This window comes from Tiliqua scincoides, chromosome 2 (assembly GCF_035046505.1).
Source record: "Tiliqua scincoides isolate rTilSci1 chromosome 2, rTilSci1.hap2, whole genome shotgun sequence".
Classification (NCBI taxonomy): domain Eukaryota; kingdom Metazoa; phylum Chordata; class Lepidosauria; order Squamata; family Scincidae; genus Tiliqua; species Tiliqua scincoides.
The window spans coordinates 78401455-78420287 of NC_089822.1; the positions used below are offsets into that span (position 1 = coordinate 78401455).

Consider the following 18833-nt stretch of genomic DNA (forward strand, 5'->3'; position numbering starts at 1 on the left):
ATGGGGCTTAGTCCAAGGAAAGTGTGTATAGCAGTGGTTCTCACTCCTTTAGCAATGGGACCCACTTTTTAGAATGAGAAACTGACAGGACCCACCAGAAGTGATGTCATAACCGGAAGTGACATCATCAAGAAGGAAAATTTTTAACAACCCTAGGCTGAAATCCTACCCGCACTTACCCAGGAGTAAATCCCATTTTCTATCATTGTTTAAAGCATCTTCATAGTAGCCTGTTTAAAGTACAGATTTGTAACATTTCCCCAAATACAGTCACATACCATGGTAGCATCAAGTCTAATATATTAAAAATAAAATATTGAAATGAATGGCAACCAACCTGGTGGGTCCTGAACCACAGTTTGAGAAACACTGGTGTATAGGATTGCACTGTAAGTCATCTAGATGACTCAGAGGGTCCTTGATACATAGAAAGGGCCATCACAGGGCACAAAGAAGATAATCTGATAAGGGGAGTTTGTTTGCTCCCCTTGAAAGCTATTTGTATAAAGGCAATACCAGGTTGCTTATTAAAAACATCAGTTACATGAGTGCTATAGAAACATTTCTTATATTATGTCTTTGAGTTCTACAGAGCTGTTTTGAAAAATGCAGAAAGTCAGCTGTAGCAAGGGTCAAACTACATTTTACAATGGAGGTGTGTGAATAGACCTCTGTCTCTTGGTTTTTGTAGTTGCAACAATGCAGGGCCCTGACCCAGATCACAACTATGGTGAGAATGGGGGGGGGAGGTTAATCCTTTTCCCCCCAACATGATTTTTCTGTTGAAAATTCCCCTCCAACAACTGCTGTTCCCCTTGTTAGTAAAAACCACAAAGGTTGGTATGAATGGGGCAAAGATCAGTTTTGGGGAGGGGGTTATTTCTGTTGGAAAACAGCACAGGGAGAAAGGGCAAGTGTTCTCCCCCACCACAGTCTCAACCAAGATCTGGTCTCCTTGGACTGTCGTTTGCAAAGCCTTGACAGGGATTCATTCATGCGTCTCCATTGGCTGTCTAGTTTGGCTCATAGTCTGTCAACAATGTATTTTGCACTAAATGAGAAGAGTGAAGCAAAGCACTCACCAAAACCCCTCTTGTTTTTGGAAAGAAACCCACCACCTCGTAGTTAAGATTCCTAAATATTGTACAGCCATGCAGAACTTTCCTTGGAGTTCCCTGATGTCTGTGTTATGTTGTTGTTTATAAATTACCACAGGAACCACCAGCTGCCATCATAAAAATTTTATTGGCACTCTGTAAATATTAAATCAGCATACTAAAATCATGCCATGTGCGGTAGCAGCTGATGCTCTCTTATGGAGACAGCCTGAAAAAGAAGAGATTGCACTGTGTTTTCTGCAAGTCTACTTCCTGAGGACATTTTGCCATTCTAATGCGCATTTTGGGCACCCCAATGCATCTAGACAGAAACTATCCAGAATCTCTACTTCTTCTTGACATGAGTATACATACCCGGGATGGGAAAGTCCAGCACGGCTTGACTCGAGTCATGTCATAGTCTCCACCCCCATGACTTGACTCAAAAATGAGTCATAATGAGGGCACTTTTGTGACTCGAAAAGACTTGAGTCTCAAGTCATTCCCTTTGAAAACCCAGCCATGGAACAAAACAAGGTTGCTGCCAGGGTGTGTGTGTGTTGGAGTTCTCTTTAAACACTCCTCTCCTGTCCCATTCCATCTGTGAACAAGGTGGGAGGGACTGTGTGAGAGCCAGGAGAGAAGTGGCAAGAGGGAGGAGGGTCACAAGTAGCAGCTGCGAGGCTTACCAAGATGACCCAATCCTTTGCAGCTTTACTCAGAAGTAGTCCCATTTGTGCCTGTTTTTCAATGAGGCTCCCTCCTCCTAAGTAACAACGGAGCCATGCGTTTGGAAAGTGTGATCACTACGAACTGCCTTCTCTCCCTCCCTGGGCTTCTCCAGCCAATTCTAAGACAAGAACCCTCTTGGGCTCCTCCTTCTGTCCTATCTCAGCCAAAGAATATCAGACCTTCCATTCTTCATCCAATGATCATTGGTTCTTTCAGAGATGGGCAAGAGAGCCTGCTCCCACATCCTATTTGTTGCAAAAGCAAAACATTAACCCTTCCCTGCCTCCTGGCTGGAACTTCCCTGCTGCTCGCCCAATCTGAATGATGGCCCCACGAGGTCTTTCACACTGTAAAATCAGTAAGCAAGCACACCGAGACAGATGTGCTTGCATGTGTGAGGACTGAGTGCAAAGTCAGGGGTCATTGACCTGAGTATTTTGCTGAGTCTTCCACAAGCACAACTCGAATGTATGTGAGTCAGCAAAAAACACGCATTTTCGCAACTTGGACTCAAGTCACCTGAGTTGAGTTCCCATCCCTGATACATACCCATGTTTTAAGATGTGTGCCAGTGTCACATCTTAAGGCTATAATCCTATTCACACTTAAGTAGGAGTAAGCCCTACTGAACTGAATGGAACTTACTTCTGGGTAGATATACCTAGGATTGTGCTGTAAAGGTTGCTTATATGTGCTTCTCTCTCCAAAGAGATGCATGAGCAAAATTCGAGAAGCTGATTGGGAGAAAGCATTTCTTCCCCCACTCAGAAGACATGCATTAAACCAGACCCATTGTGGGGCCTTCACCCATACCCAGGGGAGGGGGACAAATGTCCCCTTCCCCCAAGGAGAGTCTGGTGGCTACCATGGTGCCCATAGGATGCAGCGGCAGCCATGTCTGTGCCGCTGTTCTTCTGCGTGCCAGGCAGTTTAGGGTTGGGCTACTAGTCTTCACAACACCACTGTGAAGCAGGCCACCATTCCCAATTTTGCAGATATGGAGGTGAAAGTGAGGGACAGTAACCTCCCCAGTGATATCAAGGAGGGCAAGTTCACGCCATCCTGTTCACCGCTGAATGTCTGCAGCACCATGTTTTGACTTGCACATGCTCAACTGTCATTCAGATCAGATAGACCTTATATACAATCATATTACTTCACACACAATACTTTTCACTGAAGATGTTTACCTGTCCATTTGAAAGTCTCAACAAAGTCCCACCAAGGTTGATAAATCTCTGCCTGGGCTGCGCTCCTCCAGGTTGCAATGAGGGATATGGATCTCATGCAACTGACTGCTCCTCCATGCATGTGCATAAGGGTTGTACTTTAGCCCTCTCTTCTCTTTGACATCATTTTTTTTCCATGCACAAGAAATGTTCTGTATGGAGGAACAGTCAGTCACATGAGAACTGTGTTCCTCACTGCAGTCCGATGTGGAACAGACATAGGCTTATCATTTCAGTGAGAAACAGGCCTAAGGGTGCCATCCTAACCCACTTTCCAGCACTGACATAAGGACAATGCAGCTCCGAGGTAAGAGAATAAGTATTCCCTTACTTTGAGGAGGACTCCATGAGTGCCACCCAACTGCAGGATGCAGCACACACCCTATTAGCACAGCTATGCCAGTGCTGGAAATTTGGTTAGGATTTGGGCCTTAGTCATCTAGGGGTGAGTTATGGAGTAATTCAAATGTATATGCACTTCTTTTCTGCCTAAGGATGAGCTGGCACTTGTGCCTCTAGTCTTTGAGGTTCAATTCAAGCACATGCCACCAGTCATCCTTCATATTATCCATAATAGTCACTGGGTACATTTATAGTTGTAACCAAGTTACATACAGTGATAAGGACCTGAAGAAATATAACTACCAGCTAGTTAACACTAGGTCATACAAGCAGAATCCTTCATGCATCAGAGCTCTTGGAGATTAATTCAAATAACGGAGATGATGAACAAATGACCATGTTTTCATCTGTTTCCTTGATGCAATCTTTATTGTCATAACATAACAGGAAATGAATCTGTCTAGGAATTTTGAAAATTGTGAGGAATGTGATATATTCTTAGCCTACTCGTGTTAACTTGCAAGCATTCAATCTTTCAGCACGAGTTGTTAAATTCCAGATGTTAAATGCTGCTCCAAAGAGTTTGTGCTCATGGAAAGGGCTTCAGAGTTTAAAGAGATTATTACAGCTGGTTCCTTTCCACCCTTTGTCCCCTGGAGCTGTGTTAACAAAAAGCACACAGCACTTTGTACATTTTAGGCACTTTACAGGTGTCTCTATGAAGCTGTGCACATATTCATGATGATTAAACTGATTTTGTGAGAGAGAGAAAACCACACTCTGGGGGTTGACAATTAACTGTGCTTAAAATAGCCTTAAAGTTAACACTCTCTACTTAAGAAACAGCATCACAGTAGTTGGAAACTGTTAATTTTTTCCCCATTAGGGACACCTCTGCAAACCTTGTAAATTAAATAAAACCCTATCACAAATCAAAATAAACAGGGAATTTAAAACACATACACCCTCCTTTTCAGATGTGACTGCATTCAATTCTCTGGGGTCTATATAAGACCAATATCTTTTGGCTCTCCCTTCATTCTTTTTTGGAACAATATTACGTTAGCACCTGGGCTCAACTTGCTCTGAATATGAAAGTTGACTCTGAAAATCAGATCCAATTAACACATCCTTGATATAACAGCATACAGTGTTAATTACATGCAGCTGATCATTGCTGGGTTAATTGAACACTCACCCCCAAAAGCTAAGGCACTAATCTAATTAATAATTACTACAGCTGTTGTTTTCTCTTTACACCTCCTTTCTAAATGGTGCAAATTCACACATAGGGCCCAATCCAGCAGGCTATCCATGTAGAGAATTCCCTTTGTATTCAAAGGATTTTTCTGAGATTAGAAAACAGGGTCTTAGTTGCATTACATAGAATTCGAAAGACATGAGAAATGACATGACAACTCTTTTTAACCAGAGCGTGGGTGGTGACCTTGAGAGTGTCTGTTTGGAAGGAACAACTATTTTCCCTGTTGTTTTGAACATAGTTTTTTAGTTTTTAACATATTGCTAACATTTGATAATTAAAACAATTTCATCGGTGTTCTCATTAAGAGATGTAGGGCCCAATCCTATCCAACTTTTCAACGCCAGTTCAGCTGCAGCGCAGCCCCAAAGTAAGGGAACAAATGTTCCCCTACCTTGAGGAGGCCTCTGTGACTGCCTCCCCACCACAGGATGCAGTGCATGCCCTACTGGTACGGCTGCACTGGCACTGGAAAATTGGATAGGATTGGGCTGGTAGTCTGCAATGCCAAACAGCTTATTTAGGATTGAATTGATGGGAAATAGTTTTGTGTCCAGAGGCCAGATGATCTAAATGGATTTATGGGCACATGACTGGGTGCAGAATTTACCCATAAGGCACAATTAACCTAAGCATGTTTTATGGGGGGAAATTCAGTCAACATGAAATGCTTAATTGTATGTCTAATTCCCACTAAAGTCAACGTAATGAAAGGACATATCTTTGCTTAAGTTGCATGCATTTAATTTTATCCTTATTGGTCCATTGTGTCATTTTTCTAGGTTTCCTCATAATTCAATGATATTTGAAATCCAAATACAAGGCAGAACTATATTACAGACAGTGAATTATGAATGCCACAGCACTTGGAATTGGGCTGCTCGACACTTAGCCTAGGAGTCTTTTAAACCTATTTACAGTTCCCATTTTGTTTGCTTCACCTGGACTTGAATTTCTGCAAATGCTTGTGTATAATTTGATGCATATCTGTGAAAATATTTAAATTATGATAGGTAACAATCATCCTGCATGTAGAATAACTTTTATTGCCCATAAATATTCTGAATAAATAGATTTTCTTTGTGTCTCACAATATAGCACCACAGCAACGTAAGCACAAAGAACATCGCATGCTCATCAAAACAGTTTGGCATTCTCTCAAGATTCTCAACCCCAAATCCAAATATAAGGCAGAACGTGAACAATCAGCTACTCGACTGAAAATAAGATGGGCAGAAGACTATGATAAGACTCTTTCTTAGCATGCTTGCTCTTTTCCCTTGCAGTGGAGTTTTTACATGCAAGAGTTCTCAACTACAAAATTCTCTACCTGCATATAAGAGAACTGTACCACTTGCTCTCCCCCCCCCCCACTTGAAATCAATAATTGAGTTCACCTATCAGTGGCTGTTCCCTGGGTGTAGAACTTCCTTCCTCTAGAACAGTGGTCTTCAACCTTTTTGGTGTCATGACCCCAATAAATAAAGAAATGAATAAAGTATGAGACTGGAGACCCACCGCTGATTCCACCCCTCTCCCGGGACCCTATCTGACCACTCCCACCATCGCTGCCCACTCTCTGTCCCCATTATGCCCTCCTAGCACTGTTCACTGGAACCGAATATTATTTATTTATTTATTAGATTTATATTCCGCCTTTCTCCCCGAAGGGCACCCAAGGCGGCTAACAATCTAAACATTAAAATTCAGAATAAAATACAAATAAACATTAAAAATAAAAACAATTAAAAACAAGATAAAATACTGTGTGGTCAGCAATAAAACACATAGTAAAAAAACATTAATTTGTAAAAGCAGCCCTTATAAGGCCTCAAAGGCTTTCCTTAATAAAAAGTTCTTCAGGCCCCACCAGAAAAGTTAATGAGGAAGCTGTCCTCAGTTCAAAGGGGAGGGAATTCCATAATGCAGTTGCCACCACTGAGAATATTCTTACTAGAGAGCGCAGAAAAAGTTACCATGAAGCCCAGCACTAATGAAAGCTATTTTAGCATAATTGCTAAGAACCTGAACAGAACTGGGGTACAATCTGCTGGTACCTGAAGGGGAATACCAGATGTCCCCTCCTTTATCTGGTGGTGCTCCAGTCCAATGGTTTTAAACCTATTTCACTCCTGTATGTTGCCGCAATCCCAAGGTTGAAAAACACTGCTCTAGGAAGCCAACAAAGCCCACACCTGGGTGTTTTCTGAAACTCATAGGACTTGAGACTTGGAAACAAGCTTCACCAATTTCAGGAAATTGCTCGGGACTATGTAATGAGTGCATGCCGAAAGTAAACGTGAACACAAGTCCAGGTCCAAGAGTTTGAACCATACAATAAGCCTAAGCTTTTTTTTTTCCTCAAAAAGTAAAAATAAAAATTAGCAGAGAAATCAGGAGGACCTACTGTTTATTAAGGAAAACAAAATCATTAAAGGAATAAAAAAAGCAAAGGAGTCCAAATCAAACCAATGGTAAGGATAGGAAAACACCCCAGAGGCCCTTATATTTACGTAACAGAAAAGGCCAGTTGCCTTTTCAACATGTCAAAAGCAAAGCTTGGTCTGGGTCAATCTTTTTCCTTTATTGTTGGCTGTAGTTATTGAATTTAATGTTCTGTACTTTAGAAATACTGGTGCTTCCTAAACCAGTGACATACATTTTGAGCTCAGTTGAAAGATCCCCAGAGGTTTCCGTTTCTACACTTACTTCTCACTTACTCATAAGTATTCTCCTATTATGCAGTAGATGTACTTGCATGGTCCACAACTTCTATCAGGTTATACAGGTTTCCAGTGCCCTGGCCGGGGGAGGGCAAGCGGAGGCTTATTGCTAAGCCCCCTTTGCCTGGCCACTGTGGGTGCACTGCAAACAGTACCCTCCTGACACTGCCTCGTAGCAGAGAATTGGCAGCAGCTGGTGTTTGAAAACTCAAGCTGGCCTGGGAATGTGTCAAGCTGGCCTAATCCTCACCGCATTCTGTCAGCAAAAAACTTTGCCAAACAGAATGAGGTTTGTTTCAGAGCCAGTTCTTATCAAATCTATAGTATTAGACTTTCAGATCAGAGTATTAAATATAAGCATCTTGCATCAAAAGATACAAGTATGTGTAAATTGTTACTTCCTCCCCACCCCCCTACACACGTATAGGCAGTGATGGGAAAAGAAATAGAATCTGGGCCATTCTCATGTAATTTTTGGAATAAGCATCAGGCAGCTTTCATGAATTACAAATTCAAAAGCCAAAGTCTTCAGTGACTTTATAAATGAGCAATAGAGCTGTACTTCGTCCTTAGGTTTCAGGCCCAAGTATATCCTATGTTTTTAAACGTGGTCCTCCCAGAGTCAATGTAAAAACCTGAATTTTTTTTTACTGGAAGCTGCCTGGGATGTATACTCTGATTACGTTCTGCTCCTGCCCACCAATAGTTCAACCAATTCTGTCTTCTCATCACCAGATTATTTGACCTGCAAACCTGGAATACTATTTTCACAGGTGATGCTAAAATACTTTTAATTTGGAACGTGTCACAGTTTGAGAGAGAAAGCAGAAGAGAGTCAAGTCTTAAGTCAGATTGTACACGAGGGGTATTACGTTCAAATTACAGGAACCGGCAGTGCAAAAATGGAGCTGAACATCACTTGTGAAAACGACCCCACGTAATTAGTGACATCTTGAGCTGGTTTGCAGAGATCCATTTGAAGTAAATTCTTTCTGTATATATTGAAAAACAAGTTTGAATTCAAATTTGTACCCATTCATATTCAACGTTTCTGTGCTTCTTTTGATTTTAATGGAACTATCTACTGGACTGTGGCCTTAAAAATAATGATGCTCACAGTTGCTTCTGACATTATACAGTATAGCAACAAATCCAGGCTTGCCCCAAGTGGACACTCAACAGGAAGTGCAACTGATACTTGTTCTCTAAATATGCCTGTATGATGTTTCAAAATGTGTAATATGTGCTAACATTTTAAAGTATGCATGCTTGCACAGTGGAGGAGTACACCTAAAAACAGTGTGGTTAGAGTTCCAGTGGCTGCTAACCCAATTCTCATATTATTTGGAGATTATTCTCTCTTTCTCACACATATACATCACAGGTTTTCTAAACTGAGCAACAAGTTGTTGTGTTTGTTGTAATGGCATTCAGTGGAAGTCTTCTTGTCCACAGTCAGTGCTGGTGAGGATGCAGGTAGTTTTAAAAGGCTCAGTGGTGTTGATAGACATTTGCATACAGATCGGAGTGCAAAAAGCCTATCTGAGGATCTTTGGCCTTCTGAACTTCACATTTACACTCTTCCACAATCATAACCACCTTGATTACAGGAACAGGATTTGTGCAGTTCATCTCCAGACGTTTCAAGGAAAACTTGGTAGGTAAGCAATGAGAACAGAAGGTATATAGGCGATCTTCAAGACCAGGAACATGGAAAGAACTGCATTTCCCAAAGCAGAGGTTGTTTTGTACCACCATGTCCTCACAGTTCTCATGCACAATGTTCTAAAAGAAAGCACATGTTAAAAGAACGTACTTGTTAAAGTACATGCTATGGCTCTTCATCAGGAAACATAGAAATACAAGGTTTTCCTTCAGCCAGTGGTGGACAATTAAAACAAAACAACATATGAGGTAAGCATGTTAACTCTGTCATATAGAATAAGACATGGTGGCCTGCTTTAGGCTACCTAATGAATTTATGGCTAAAGTGATATTTGAAGTAGAGATAACTTATATCTCATGCACTCCACTACTGGGCTATAACCTACTCCATATGAAACCATTATCCAGAGAACAATGTATGTATAAAATGATGCATCATTATTTTTTTTTTAAAGTAAACAATAATTGCTTTAATATTTTCTGTTATGATGATTGAAAATAAAGGACTTCCATCTTAGTCAGACTTGGGAGAAAGTCCCACTATTTTCTATGTAATGTGCTTCTACCTACAGTCTTTTAGGACTGATGACCTGATTCATGCACATAAAATTAGTCAAATGCAAGACACATAGCACACTAACTGCTGTTGTGCTCACACTGAAAGCTAACTAAGGGCGCAATCCTAACCCACTTTCCAGCACCAACGTAAGGACAATGCAGCTACGAGTTAAGGGAAGAAACATTCCCTTACTTTGAGGAGGCCTCCGTGAGTGCCACCCAACTGCAGGATGCAGCACATGCTCCATTGGCACTGCTATGCCAGTGCTGGAAAGTGGGTTAGGATTTTGGCCTAAATTGTGTAATATTTCAGGTGGCATAGTCCTCATGTGGAACTACACCACATCAGTCTTCACATGAAATTTGGTTAATCTGAAAGGACCTCCACATAAAAATTGTGCTGTTATGAAAAATGTATTGAGACAGCGAAAAGACATTTTCATTAGATATGAGTCTTAGGACCCAATCCTATCCAACTCTCCAGCGCTGATGCAGCTGTGCTAACAGGCCCTGTACAGCATCCTGCAGTGGAGGGGGCAGTCACAGATGCCTCCTCAAGGTAAGAGGACATTTGTTCCCTTATCTTGGGGCTGCATTGCAGCTGCATTGGTGCTGGAAAGTTGGATAGAACTGGGGCCTTTATTAGTTCCTTCTCTAACAGCCAATCTTTCACATGGAGGCATGATTTTCACATAGGATAACTTTCAAACAACTCTCCACATAAAAATTGAAGTAGTGAGGCCCTCATGACCCCTGTATTTATTGTACCACTTCAGTATCGCACATATGAATCAGAGAGAGAGTTTATACTGAGGAGTGGAGTAACTCCTCCAGATAAAATTCCAAGAGGCAATGAAGCCATATATTGATTAGAGCAAACCAGTTTTCTCAGCTCAGTCAGACACTCTTAAATCAGTCTGATATATCCATCAGTATAAAATGGGCCTTTTCAAGTTTTACTGTCCACAAGGTTTTATTACCTACGTAGAACAAATATAAGGCAACTGGAAATGGAAGCTTGGGTTCAAAAGTGACAGGTGCTCTGGCTCTTACACTGGCCCCTTCATGATGTAACATTTTCCCTTCCAGCAGGGACACCTGATAAGACCACTGGCAAGTCATCTAGCTAACTTCAGATTCCTACCTGTCAAACTAGGCAAGTGATAGCCTTCCTTGCAGTGCTGATGCAAGGGTGACCCATTTTGCCAAATAAATTCATGCGGCATAAATATATGAATAGTAGCAGGACTTCACTAGATAGTCTTGACTGGCTCAAAGAAGCTTTAGGTAAGTGTTGTCTTTTCAGATATAACTTTACCTGAGAAAAAGGCAAGGTGCTGCAGATCTCCTCGTACATTTCATTGGTCTTTATTGGAAGGATCACCTCTTCAGAGCGTGACTTGGTTTTCAACATAAAAAGGTCCCAGAACCTCTTGGCATCTCTCCTGAAAGGCAATTCTGCTTCCCTCTTTCTGTGTGGATGAGAAGGTGAACTTTTTCTGTCTTCTGAGTGCAGAAACTGGCTCATAGGAGCCCAGCTTCCCAAAGCTGAGGCTGTGTGGCTCTCTACATGTGGGAAAATAAACTTAGACATTTTGGGTGCATCCTGCAGCTTGCTCTCCATATCTGCCAGTGGGTCTTCCATGGACAGGCTGGGCTTTGCCAGAATTCCCTTATAGTCCATTTGATTATCTGTTAGAAGGTCTCTGTCTTGAGGCAGGATGTGTGGAAGTCCTTCCTTTTCTTTCTGCAGTTCTCTTCTTTGTCCTGTTGCTCCAAGACATGAAATCAGCAGCATCTGAAGCAATAGCTGAAACATGATGCTAACCTTGTTTTACAGTGCACCTTCCCCCTTCCCTGCACTTCCTGCGTTGTTAAAGACTTTGAAAGTAGGCCACTATTTTTATAGGTGAGATCTAAACTTATAGCTTCCCCGCCCCACCTCTGGGGAAAGATGAGGAGGGAGGCTCAAAGCTGAGGACCAATAACTGCTGGCCATTAGCACTCCTGAGCTGTAGATTGAAATTATGATAAGGATAACTGAGACTTGTTTTGACTTTTTGGGAATGTGTATTCGAAGACAGTCCCTGAACTAACATCTGTTTTCTTATGCAGAGGTGGATTTTAAATGCTTGGATAAATTGTTTAGCTGCTGTCTAGGAACTGTGGAAAGTGTCTAGATGTGTATTAGCAAGCATACCTTGTGGTGCACTGACTACCCTCCGCAGAAGAACAAAGGAGGTTGGCAGGTCATTGCAATTGGAAGAAGAGAAAGTCACATTGGTAGGGATAGCTGAAGGCAAGGGGGAGGGGGGGTCTGTTTTTCAGTAAGACCGCCACATATTTGTCAAATACCAGTGCAACAGTGAGTTAGACGTATGTTGCACACACTCAGCTGAGGTATGTGTCCATGTGCTTTGGGACACCTGGCATGCTACATGCAGCATAAGAACATAAGAACAGCCCCACTGGATCAGGCCATAGGCCCATCTAGTCCAGCTTCCTGTATCTCACAGCGGCCCACCAAATGCCCCAGGGAGCACACCAGATAACAAGAGACCTCATCCTGGTGCCCTCCCTTGCATCTGGCATTCTGACATAGCCCATTTCTAAAATCAGGAGGTTGTGCATACACATCATGGCTTGTAACCCGTAATGGATTTTTCCTCCAGAAACGTGTCCAATCCCCTTTTAAAGGGGTCCAGGCCAGACGCCATCACCACATCCTGTGGCAAAGAGTTCCACAGACTGACCACACGCTGAGTAAAGAAATCTTTTGTCTGTCTGAACCCTCTCAACACTCAATTTTAGTGGATGTCCCCTGGTTCTGGTGTTATGTGAGAGTGTAAAGAGCATCTCTCTATCCACTCTGTCCACCCCCTGCATAATTTTGTATGTCTCAATCATGAGGGCCATGAGCATGAGCATTTGAGGGCCATATTCATTCCAGTGCCTCACCAGGTATAGACCTTCATTATTTTGATGGAAATTACCACCATGCAGTATGACCCATGCCAGCACCACTGTATCACCACAAAGGGATTATTTCGGATTGGGCTGCTTGTAACCCTTTCACTTTCGGACTCCAGGAGCTGGAGCAACAAGATTAAAAGCAGGGACTTGAAACAATTAAGAAAAGCAAAGTCCAGCAGGCTTGCTGTATTGGCATGGCCTAACAAAAACAAGTGTCCTGTATTGCCTTATGTGTGGCTGATGGTTTTATTGTGGCATTAAACTATCATGGGCTAGAGCTCACTTTGACAGATGCACAAAGCATTATCCTTAGTTGGCAGATGCACAGAGACACTTACAGGGGTACAGAGAAGAAGCTGTTTGGAAAAGACCATCATTCAGGGTGGATGCAGAATACTGAAGTATTGTGTTATTTTTGTAACAGTCTCCACCTCCCTCCCCCACCCTGTGAAGGTCTGCAACCTGGATTCTGCACCTTGATTGATGCTGGGGTTCTGTGAATGTCTGAACACATTCTTTCAGTAGAATTGGATTGTGGATTGGTAGGAGTGGAGAGAATTGTGGATCAGACCAGTGGGGGGCACATTAAAGGGAAGGAGTAAAATGAAAACAAGTAGAGTGCCTGGGAAAGCAAATGGCATCATGAATACACAAACAGCTGTTTACACAGGGCTTGCAATTAAGTGAATCAAGGAAATGAATTGCAGATTTACTGCAAGGATAATCTTGATTCGGAAGTATGTTCGGTTTCCAATGTGTTATTGGTAATATTACAATTTTACTTTGTTTTTAGAGGGAGGGCTTTAGAAAATTCCTTAACTCCCAGCAGAATTCCTTGAACTTCTTTCGTTAAATTGGTCAACACTATGCTGTCCCTTATATTTACTGCCCATATTACTCTTATCTATAAAATTAACTAATAAAATAATATTGCCTGTAGGCAGATTTATGTATGAACAGTTGTAGCGCAGGTTTTCAGAAGAAACAAATTTAGGGCCCATCTTATTCAACTTTCCAGCACATGCAGCTGCAATGCAGCCCGGAATATAAAAAAAAAATTGATATTTTTGCAAAAATATCATAAAAGTACTATTCTGAACTCTACCATTCTGACAGCAGGTTGGAGATTCTGTCTGAATTCTCCCTTGCATAGAAACCACCCTGCCTATGGCAAGCCAGCATGTTTGGTGGAAGGGATTTTGTCCAGTCCTCTCTTTAATACTCTGGATCAGAGATCATGCATCTCTGTTTGAATGTGGGGCAGCATTCGACTATGTGATTGTCCACCGACAGGTTTAAGTGACATACACCAGGGGTGGGTGGGGAAGAATCACACAATTCTTCCTTCATACAACTGGAAGTTAGGAATATCAGTAGCCAACTATTAAAAAATGTCTGGCAGCTACTGGAAGTGTCACCTCACCCAAATCCAGACCTAAAAAGGCAATGGAACTTGACCATCTCAATATTCTGCCCCACACATACTTTGAATTTCATTTATGCTGTGACCTTTATGTAAATATCATGAACAAGTCTGGTTTGTTAAAAAGCCCCCCCCCCCCTCTTTTGTGAGAAATTCCACTGCATCTTGAATTCTGTCTACCAAGTTTCAGATTTTTTGGTAGTCTGGAAGTATCCTAACAATTTGTGAGGATACACTTTGTCTCCCAGCTCCTGGGAGAGGCTGAGAAATGTCTCCCTTTCAGACTATACTGGTAATTGATTTGTCTAGACTATGAATGCTCCACATTTCACCTTTCTAGTAGCCTGGAAATACCTTAATAATTGAGAGCTGTAGCGATTCAGGAACTAATTAAACACCCTTGATAGATCCTTAGACTCATGCATTTCTCTCTTTCTCATATATGTGTGTGTGTCTAATAATATATACAGTGAATTTTAAGAAAGTTAGGCTGCAATCCTAACGACACTTTCCTGAGAGTAAACCCCACGGAACACAATAGCTTCCTTCTAAGCAGACCTGGTTAGGATTGTACCCTTAGTCATGACTGCATTCTATTGAAATTAATGGGACTTTAGTTACGAGTCTAACTTCCTCATTGATTTCAATGTTTCTTCTGTTGCTCAAAATGAACTCTTCGAATATACTCTAGTGTGCTTAATTTTTATACATGCTTTTAAAATTCTTTGCTAGGCAAACTGCTTCTCATCAGTAGCTATCCACAGAAGATTGTTCACAACAGCCTTTTAAAGAGATCTAGTTCGAAAGCAATTTACTCTCTGGAGCAAGACCATAGAAGCTAATGAAACTGTGCCAGAGAGGAGGCATTTTCAGGATTGTGATCTTTAGGATCTAAACACTGAAAGCAACTATAGGGCTGAAAAACCCCACTGTGACGTTTTTCTTCAAAGTGGAAAAAGGGAGCAGAAGGGCAATATACAATAGCAAAAGTGATGGTGACAGAATGCTGAACCTTTCCATTGCTTTTATTTCTGCAACCCCCTCCCTGCAAGCTGCTTGCCCATTTGTTTTGGCGGTTGTGTGTCTGGAAACCTCAAGTGGGGAAAAATCAGCTTAGGACACAATCTTGAGGCACCCTGGGGCCTTGCTCCAGCCCAGAAGGGTCACATACATGCCGTGAAGCACATTTGCACTGACTTGTGAGTTGGCTAGGCTAGTGCAAGGATGTGCGCCGACCTGTGGAGGCTGAATCCAGCCTCCGTGCCGACACAAGGATGGAGCCTTGCGTAGGCCGAGCTTAGCCAACACAAGTCTCTGGGGTGGGTGGGGAGGAGGAGGCTTCAAGTCGCTCTGCTCTCCTCAGACTTGTGCCACCTCAGGAGGTGAGGCAAGTCCAAGGAGTTCCATTGGGGCTACAGTGGCTTACCCAGGGGTAAAGAGAAGACTTTCCCCTTATCTCTAGCTGATCCACTTCGGGGACCTATCTTGCACTGGATACAGTGGAGGCCTGGCCTGCCTGTTCCAGCACAGGATATAACTGTGCTGTTAGAGTAGTTTCTCAGCTACGTGTTTATCAGTGCTGTGTAGTTCCAGAGTCCTCAGTGGACTCTGCATCAAAACAGAATAGCCACAATTTGTTTATCATTTGAAATATGTTTATTAACAGTATATATTTGGTATTACAATAGATACAGTGCATATTGCATCATATCTAGCACCAGTTTTTTTTAAAAAAATTAAATAAAACCAAACCAAATCACAGTATTGATACATAATTTTTTTCTAGCACTCTGGAAAGAATATACATCTCTTAGAAAAGCAACCCTCTCAATTTAAACGCCCCTAAGAAGAAAATAAAATGTTAATGCGATGCAGATTTATGCTTGCACGTAAATCTTACCACATATTTCTCAGTACTAGTTGTTAAAAATGGATTTTCTTCTGAATAATTATACACATATACTGTATTAAGAGTGAAATCAGATGGTTGAGTGCCTATCTGTCTGGAAATTATGCTGGACCACCCAAAAAACAAGGTAGCAGTTTCTACATACACTTGGGCAACTCCATATGTATGTAGATTATAGGAAGATGTACGTTAGCAATTTTTAAAAATCAACATTTTAACCCCCCCCCCCAAAGCCCTATTAGTTTCTAAAATCTGTTGATCTTCCAGCACCTTAACCAATGTTGAGATTAGAAAATACTAGTATAACAGCATAATGTCTACTCCAGGGGTGTGCAAGCTTTCAACTTTAGGGATCTTGGACCTTGAACAATTGTATAGAAGAGGCAATTTCAGCAGGTGCAGCTTGTCATCTCACAGATGACAAACTGCACCTGCTGACATTCTCTCTCCTATACAATTGTTAAAGGTTCAGAATCCCTAAAGTTGAAAGTTTACCTGTCTCTGGTCTACTCAGAAGTAAGTCCCACTGAGTTCAAATCAGACTTACTCCCAGGTAAGTGTATACAGGATTGGAGTCTAAGGGCTCTCTGTTGCAAATGCCTCATAAGGCTAACCCAGCATGAGCCAGGGCTGGGCCCGCTCTAGTGCTGGGCCCGCGTTCCGCTGCCCGGTGGTTTCCCAGACTGTGGGGAAGCAGAGAGGTGAGTGGGTGTATGAGGGGAGGAAGGGAGGAGGCGTTCCAGGGCAGGGGGAGGTGGGGTGAGGGCAAGAGGGAGACATGGCGGGGGAGGGAGTGGGGTGGGAGGAGGGTGGGACCAGTGGAGCCAAGCTCCACCAGATCCTGAGCCCCATGTCAGGCCATGCTGTCCAAGACAGGACTCTCTAATTCTGCACTGGCTCAAGAGCCACCGCAGAATCAAATAGCCCCATTATGGGATGAAAGTTCCCTTCTAGTACTGTCACATAGCATAAGAGGCCTTAAAGCATGCGGGGGGGGGGGGGTTGTCTTTTTTTTTTTACCTTCCCCATTTCTGAAACTCCCTTCCCCACCAGGCCTGAACCATAATAAAAGGCTGAAAAAGAAGTGCTCCTGTTACAGGGCTATGTCATTTTGTTGCACCTGGCATGTGTTATCTTTCTCTATGGGGAATTTGCAGTCCTTTTCAGAGCTTCAGATTAAGAAGTATCCCAAGGCTTACTGATAAGTTGAATCAAAGTTTTTTTCCCCCCACTTTCCCCCTTCCTTCAATTCCTTCTCCTTTTTCCAGTTCACCAGGAATGGTTGTTATATTGTAGAAAATATTTATGCTTTTTCAAACTCTCATAACTAGCCCAAACAGATGATCATTTATCTATAAATTTTATGGCACATTGAGAGTCAATATGAGGTAAAATCTCCTTATCATCTGATAGGATTATACAGATGATTCTGAGAGAGCTCATATTAAATGAGCTCACTCATTTGAGTCATATTGAAGATGTAAGATACCGTATATTCAATATTAATTCAATTCAATTCTTCATAATACTCTTTAAAGAGTATTATGGAGACAGAGTACCACAAATTAAGTATTTTTGACACAGAAATGTAAGATACAAACTAAGTTTGGGTTTATTAGTGATACTGTATTATTATACTACTGAAAAATGTCATACAGTATATCTGTATAACAACCCAATCCTATTCCCCGACAATCCATAACACGCAGCACCACTGATGGACTGCACAATGCATGCTATGGTGGTGGTGAGGTGACCAGAAAGCCCAGGAGAGGAAAGCAAAAATTGTTTAGCTACCTCCCTATAGGCCGCCTGGGCTACAATGGGTGTCCTCCAATCTATGCCAGCTATTTAGCTGAGGTAAGTTAAGAGTCTTAAGAGTGAGGGGGCATGTCAGGCCAAGAAAGGGGGGGTAAGATTTCAGAGCAGTGGCATAGCTAATGATCGTGTAGCCCAGTGCCAAGCTCAAAGTGTTGCCCCAGAAGTGATGTCACAACTGAAAGTGATGTCACGTCTGGGTTTTTTAAAAGAAAATTGGGAGGAACCCACCTCCTCCCCCCAGCAGCTCACCACCCAATTGCTCTGCTGCCTCCCCCCTGTCAGTGGCATAGCTAAGGCATCTATCTGCTACCTGGGGTCAAAGAAGTTTTTGTAGCTCCCACTCCATGACAAAATCCGATATAATTAAGTAAATAAATAAAAAGTTATTGGTTCCATGCTGTATCATCATAACATTTCATTGGCACTCAGAACAATCAGTATCATAGGTACGTTTTGAGTTAAGCAAATCCACTTTTTGTTCCATAAAGGCAGTTGTGTTTTCATTTTCTGGTTAATTGGCCATAACTTTTGATAGAATACAGATATTCCAATGCTGTTTGTTTTATTGCATTCTGCATTAAATTACCTTTCCAATGGTATATAACATGATGGTATTATTCATACATACTAAGATTTTCACAATTATGGTCACTAGTGTCAAGCTCAGTTTGTTGCTCCCCTACAGCTTGATGGCCGGTGCAAATGCTACCCCCTGCACCCCCTTAGCTATGCCACTGTTTCAGAGTGTGTTGCTCCCATTGAGATCCTTATTCTCCTGATATCAACCTGGCTCCTGGTCCTGAACTGCCCATGATTATCCCTGAACTTCCCCCACCGCTAACCTATCTGCTCTGGCATGAGTTCAGCAGCCCACTGCTGCCAGCACAGAGCTTCTCTGTTCTCGTGCTGTCATTAGTGAGCAGCCCACTGTTGGAGCAGCTTGCACAATGGCAGCTGATGCCTTACACTGACAGGTCGCGAGATCCATCAGCATAAGGCCACCACAGGACTGAGCAGAAACTCTGCCGTGATTCTTTAGTGCTGAAATGAAATTACAGTAAGATTGTGGGCAGATCAAGTCCTGCACAATTTTGTGAGCT

At 42.2% G+C, this 18833-nt stretch overlaps 1 protein-coding gene across 1 annotated transcript; it reads right to left on the bottom strand.

The window, feature by feature from the left end:
- Positions 1-8875: 8875 nt before the first annotated feature.
- Positions 8876-11426, bottom strand: CER1 (cerberus 1, DAN family BMP antagonist). The gene is made up of 2 exons (XM_066618170.1): positions 10926-11426; positions 8876-9169 (listed from the first exon to the last, which is right to left on the bottom strand). Exons 1-2 carry the CDS (start codon positions 11424-11426, stop codon positions 8876-8878), a joined length of 795 nt encoding a protein of 264 aa, XP_066474267.1.
- Positions 11427-18833: the final 7407 nt, after the last annotated feature.